The following is a 7089-nucleotide window of genomic DNA, read 5'->3' as shown; positions in this document are numbered from 1 at the left end:
AAATGCGGTTGAATTTGCAACGAATTCAGAGCAGTTGGAAGTCATTTTGATGCAAACTTTCCACATCAGTCCACCAATTAGTTCCCCTTCGCAGTTTCCTCCACACGTGAATGGCACTTTATCTGCTAGCATTCTATCAAAGTCTATTGCCCCATTTCACTCTCATCCCATTTCACCATTGTCCGCCGCTCAGATGCACTCAGATCAATCTGAGCGACGATAATGCGGCCAAAAGCTGTGCGAAATCTTCAACACTTCTCAGAAACGATCACGGAGGCAAAAATGAGAAATTTTCTGCTAAATACGCTGTTTTTGCTTCATCATCCTGAAATATAACTCAAATCTAACTCAAATCTAACCCAAATCTAACTGTCGACTTTAAACTTGAAATTTAAGTCAATTTGTTGTGGATTTTCTTCCTCTAATTCTATTTTTACTGACTCTAAACTTTGGGGTTCCTAAGAAATCTTAGTTAGAATCTTTCTAGCACAAAATCAGAGCTTTTAGACCTTAAAAATGAGGTTATGTTTATCTTTTGTACAGTTTTTAACCATTTAGCATTAGAAAAGCGATTTTTATTGTGCACAAATGCGAAATTCTATTAAAAAAGTGGAAATAATTTTATTTCCTGTTCTAGAATTTATATTTTTGGATGTTTAATAGCCTTAAATGCGTAACATAACCTAGAAAAATATATCAAGATGCAGATCTGATTGATAAAAATAGATTTTTTTAACGGAAAAATAATAATCAATTCAAATTTAAGGTTAAAAGATTCAAAATTCTAATAATTTCCTCTCAAATTTCGTGAAAACTCGTGTTTTATGAGCCAAGAATCTTCAATAATTTGTTTTATGTTCATTTTCAATCACTTTCTGCTCTTTTATCTTCCGAAAAAGCTGTTTAATCAATTCAAAGCGCTGTTATTCAAAATAATCGTTAACTTTATGAGATTTACGAGGCAATTTCTTTGTTTTCATTCAACTTCTCACATTTGATAAGAGCTGAAGTCGCGTGCCGCCGATTAGAATTTCTCTGAGTACACATTTTTCCCCACTTGAGGATGTCTTCTTATCGCAAATGTGCCAATAATAAGTGTCACTAGTTCACATAAACAGCCAGAAAGTGAATCTTAGTGGAGAAATTTCCGATAAACTTGTCATCTTTGCGACTATAATCGCCACGATTTTCGCGATTTATGATCATTTGCGAAGGATTTCTCGAGTCTCACGCACAGTGGAAGTCTTTGACGCAATGGTGATAAGAAAGTGAGGAAATTTGATGGTGATTTGTGGGAATTTTTGTGCTATTTCGTGTGATTTTTCAGGGCTTTTCTCTGTCTCTGCATTCTGCTGATTGCCCAAGGATGCCACAGTGTGACTCTGTCGTGCTCCAGGAAGATCTATCCTGGATTCTTTCACTCCACTTTCACCTGCGAAATGGACGGAATGGATCTCGTGGACAGTGACGAATTGACGGTGGAGGAAAGCATGTATTTGCTGCACTTGAAGGTCTTCAACTCGGGAATCGCAAAGCTTCCTGTGAGACTTCTTGCGCGCCTCGTGAATCTGCAATCAGTGAGTTTTCGCGCCAAAATCCACCATGTTGACGAGTTGAGTCTCAAGAAGGTGGCGGAAATTGATTTGTCCTCCAATGAAATTCACTCCTTGGCCGAATGGGCTTTCGCCGAGTGTCCAAATCTCCGCGAACTCGATTTGCATGACAATAAGATCAGTGTTCTGCCCGAGAAGATCTTCAATGGCCTTTCAGGGCTTGAATCTGTAAATATTGCTGAGAATAAGATCAAGCATTTGCCGTCTGAGATCTTTTCTCAGACGCCGTCTTTGGAGGTGTTTTGGGCGCAATTCAACGCTCTTGAGGAGTTGAAACTGGAGATTCTCGCCCACTTAACAGTCCTGAAGCAGCTTGACTTCAGTCACAATCGTCTGAAGAGAGTTGAGGCGCCAGAAACACTGCTCTCAATGACTTCTGTTATCAGTTCTAATCTTCAGCTGGGCTTCAATCAATTGGACTCACTGAGTCTGCAAAACACCGACATTCTGTCCATCAATGTGAGCAGAAATCAACTGAGGAAGATCACTTTGGGCAGGAATTGCAAGGAACTCATCGCGGAGGACAATGAAATCCGCGAAATTTCATTCGGGAAGTCGCTGAAGAGCTTAGAAGTGCTGAAATTGGCGGGAAATCAGCTGAAGAACAATCTCGGTGACATTTGTCAGTGTGAAAATCTACAGGAAATCATCCTGGACTCGAATGGAATTGAAAATCCAGGCTTCTGCTTTGCCACAATGCACACTCTGAGGCTGCTGAATCTCAAGAGGAATCGAATAACACACATTGATTATGGATACTTTCATGGCGGAAATATTCTTGAGACTCTCGATTTGTCTTACAACTCGATCGAGACCGTCGATTCACACGCTTTGTCGCTGCTGCACAATCTGAAGAGTCTCTATTTGGATGGGAACCGAATTGATGATCTCACAGATCAATTGGCCACAATTCTGCCACAATTGACTGTCATTGGCTTGTCGCACAATCGCTTCCAGTGCGACAGACTTTTGACCATCTTTCGCCAGCTGAAAGCCACCAAGAAGGACATTGTGCTGAACATCGACAAGCCCGCGATCGTCAACACGACAAATATCCACGGAATGGCGTGTTTTAACACCAAATTCAACACTTCCACGCCCAATCTTGAGCCTCCTTCGGCTGCAAATGCCTCAATTTGGCGCGAAGTGCAGAAGATCAAGTTTGAGCTTCAGGATTACTCGAGTCTCGTGTGGAAAATGGTGAAATCCCACGAGATCCTTCGCGATGGAATTGCGGCGAATTTCTCCCAACTAAGAGCCGAAAATACCCGCAAAAAGGACGACAAGAGCGAGGAATTCATCGACGGTGTGCTGATGAAGAACCTGCGGAAGTTCATGCAGATGACAAACACTCGAGTTGACTCAATCGAGGCGAGATTCAATGAATCGATCGCCTCAAAATCGCCTGAAGAGTTGAGCGATAAGAAAAGCGACACTTTTTACCACTTTATCGGAATATTTGCGGTGATTTTGGTGATATTCGTGGGATTCGCGGTCATTTGGTATCACTCTGATAAGGTTTGCATCAAATATTGTTTGTACAGGAAAATTTCTCTGCGACAATCCGGCGAATCGCTAAGAACATTCGCTTGAGGAAGAGCAACAAGGGGACAATCACTCGCGATTTGAGACCATTAACTTCGCGATTATTCAATCATTTTTTGATTATTTGTGATTATTACTCAAATTTTAAATGGTTTTTCATATTTTTCTGAATATTTTATTCAAAATTTGAATATGTATTTGTAAATATTCGGAATATTCTGATTCATCGATTGAAAATAATCATTTTTTGATAATTTAATTCAGAATTTGCCTTGGAATTTGCTTACTTTAATTATTTTTTAATGTTACTTGGGAAAAAAAATTCATTTTTTTTTTATTACTTAGTTCAGAATTTGATTATTTAGATTTTTTTTTGTTATTTCACTTGGGAAAATAATTTTTTTTTTGATTATTCAATTCAAAATTAAATTATTTTTCAATTTTACTTACAAAAATAATTTTTTTTAGATTTTTTTATTCAAAATTAAATTATTTTTCAATTTTACTTACAAAAATAATTTTTTTTTTGATAATTTTATTCAAAATTAAATTATTTTTCAATTTTACTTGGGAAAATATGAATTTTTTATTATTATTTTTTCCAAATTGGATTGATTTTTAATTTTACTTACAAAAATTATTTTTTTTAGATCATTTTATTCAAAATTAAATTATTTTTCAATTTTACTTACAAAAATAATTTTTTTTAGATTATTTTATTCAAAATTAAATTATTTTTCAAGTTTACTTACAAAAATAATTTTTTTTTGATAATTTTATTCAAAATTAAATTATTTTTCAATTTTACTTGGGAAAATATGAATTTTTTATTATTATTTTTTCCAAATTGGATTGATTTTTAATTTTACTTACAAAAATTATTTTTTTTAGATCATTTTATTCAAAATTAAATTATTTTTCAATTTTACTTACAAAAATAATTTTTTTAGATTATTTTATTCAAAATTAAATTATTTTTCAATTTTACTTACAAAAATAATTTTTTTTAGATTATTTTATTCAAAATTAAATTATTTTTCAAGTTTACTTACAAAAATAATTTTTTTTTTGATAATTTTATTCAAAATAAATTATTTTTCAATTTTACTTGGGAAAATATGAATTTTTTATTATTATTTTTTCCAAATTGGATTGATTTTCAATTTTACTTAAGAAAATAATCATTTTTTGTTTATTTTACTCCAATAATTGATTATTTGATTAGAGAACATTAAATTTCCTCAAATCATCATTAAATCGCCCTGTGTTTTGCCCCTTGAAGAGAAATAATCAAAGGGTTGGTAATAAGTGGTTTTGAGTGCCAAAGCATCTATTTAGGATATTTTTTGACTAGTTTAGAGATCATTTTAGATGAATAAAAGCGACTAAACAGCAAAAACTTGAAGAGACAATTATTAATCTGTGTTAAATATAGAAATAAGGAGCAGATTTAAGGGAGAAAAATGCATTTTTTCGGGGTGGTAAAAAGCAATTTGAGGTAAAGTTTAGAGAGATATAATTATTGAGCGAGTAAAAGATACTTTAAGATTTTTCTACACATATTTCTACGACTAAAATATCTGTTTTTGTCTTATTTCTTCTTTGTGCATCTTCTTAAGAAAGTGACACTTCAACTCCACTATTAGCAACCCTTTAGAAATGCTGTATAATCACGAAATAAAGAGAGAGAAAAAATTCAGAAATTCAGAGATAACAATTTGCTTTTTCGCATATAAATAGAGATTGTTGTTGCGCGTGGAAATTCAGTTTCAATTCCACTTTCTTCAGAGCTAGAGTTGAAGTTTGCAGTGAATTTGCTGAGAGATGTTTTTGAGGTGAAGTTTTGTGTAATAAAATTAATAGTGAAGAATATTGAGTATTGATTGATTTGGTAATTTTTTTTGTAGAAGTGTGACTATTCTTCTGCTGATCGCCAATACTTTAGGCCGAGATTTCTTGCGCAGCAAGAATGTCCACTGTGATGTTTGGACTCCTATTCGCACATCAAAAATCTTACCTCCTGAAGAGCCTTCCGAGGTGATTGTACATAATTCAAGATATAATTCTGGATATTATGGAGGCTACAATAGTTACAATCAGCAGAAGAAAAAACCAGAGCCCAAAGTACAGATATTAACAGAATATTACTGCACTGTGAGAAATTATGAATTTGCCGCTGATCGTGAATATTACATCAATGACAGTGAGGACATTACGCAACTAACAATTGAGGATTCTTCCATGGAAAATCTGCCCCTGAAATTATTGGCACCTCTTGTGTCGCTGAAAAAATTAACAGTGACAAATACAACGCTAAAGCACGTAGATTCTATTAAGCTGAGAAATCTGACGACTTTGGATTTATCAGCAAATCAAATCACTTCACTGGATGAGGAAGCTTTTGCAGGTTGCACAAATTTAACGAGCATTAATTTGAGTAGTAACAAAATACATGCCTTAAATGGCGAGCCTTTCACTAATGACAGCGAAATTAATATGATGGATTTGTCAAAAAATAATATTTCAGGAATATCTGATGAGGTATTTTTAAATACTTATATCACAAACTTAAATCTCGCTTACAATTCCTTTAAAACACTTCGCTTTGATCATTTGGCAAACATTGAAAACTGCAAAACCATGAATTTCAGTCACAATAAAATTGAATTATTCCATCCAGCGTATTATAAATTGCTCTCACTTGACTTGAGTTTCAATGAATTAATTGACATAGACTTTCGTGATATGGAAATAGAAATTTTATATATTAATGATAATAAACTCAAAAGTCTCTCAATTGGAAACGATTTTACAAAACTTATCGCCTATAATAATCACCTAGAAGACATATTTCTAGATACTTCATTTAATACACTGGAAATGATTAATTTGAACAACAACAGTTTGGGCGATAATTTGCAAGATATTTGCAAATGCACTAAATTAGAAATGCTTTTCTTAAATTCAAACAATATCACTGATATTGGCTTCTGTTTCGCTGCCATGAAGACTCTTAAAACACTCAAATTGGCCAGAAATCAAATATCACAACTCAATCACGACAGTTTTCACATGGAAAACCAAATTGAGGAACTTGATTTGTCTCACAATCAACTAGAATTCATTGACGAATACACTTTGTCGGTTTTTCAACACTTGGAGAAGTTTCTTCTGAACGGCAATCAATTGTTCAACTTTTACGACAATCCAAAGTACTTAATGCCATACTTGAACATTCTCGGATTGTCACACAACAAATTCAAGTGCTCAAAGCTGTTTTTGCTGCTGAAGAATGTGGAAAACCAGAGCTTGAACTTTCCCATTGACGACGCCTCGCCAGTGAACACGACGAACATCCAAGGCATGGCGTGTTTCCAGAATCACGAGGGCGAATTGTACAAGGATTCCGCGGACGTCATAACGCAATCGGCGAGATTCTTCTGGCAGAAATTAGGCGCACTCGAGGCGACTGTTAAAAATGTGACAAAATTACTTGAGGAGCAGAAAAATGTCACAGACAAACTTGCGAATGTGATGCGAAATCACGGAAATTCAAGCTTCAGCTTGACAGATGAATAATTTGTAACAAACAATCTCTAAACATTAATGTATAATCCATGTTTTTGAATCTCAATAAAGAGTGCTTCATAAAAAAAATAATCACCAATGATAATTGGGAAGGAGAAAGCAAGGGAAGCAAGGGGGAGATAATACAGTCAGAAGTGGTGTACAAGCTCAGCAGAAGTACTTAAGAAGTGAAAGTGTTTAGAAGCTTACAAAATTCCAATCTAGAATGCTTCTTTTATTGATAAATTATCCCCAATCTTTAGATTTCTCTCAATTTTCACGCAAAATCATTAACACAATTTTTTTTCTAGGTTATGTAGCGAATTTAGGACAGATTTAGTGAATAATTCGCTAATCTTTGGCA

General features: G+C 34.2%; 1 protein-coding gene across 1 annotated transcript; it reads left to right on the top strand.

Moving 5' to 3' along the window:
• The first annotated feature begins 4434 nt into the window (after positions 1–4434).
• Positions 4435–6787, top strand: LOC132264073 (leucine-rich repeat-containing G-protein coupled receptor 4-like). Its single transcript, XM_059764139.1, has 2 exons — positions 4435–4993; positions 5066–6787. The coding sequence occupies exons 1-2, from the start codon at positions 4983–4985 to the stop codon at positions 6735–6737; spliced, it is 1683 nt and encodes a 560-aa protein (XP_059620122.1). The 5' UTR covers positions 4435–4982; the 3' UTR covers positions 6738–6787.
• Positions 6788–7089: the final 302 nt, after the last annotated feature.

This window comes from Phlebotomus argentipes, unplaced genomic scaffold, assembly GCF_947086385.1.
Source record: "Phlebotomus argentipes unplaced genomic scaffold, Phlebotomus argentipes genome assembly contig_2, whole genome shotgun sequence".
NCBI lineage: Eukaryota > Metazoa > Arthropoda > Insecta > Diptera > Psychodidae > Phlebotomus > Phlebotomus argentipes.
This window is presented reverse-complemented; position numbering and strand designations above follow the sequence as displayed.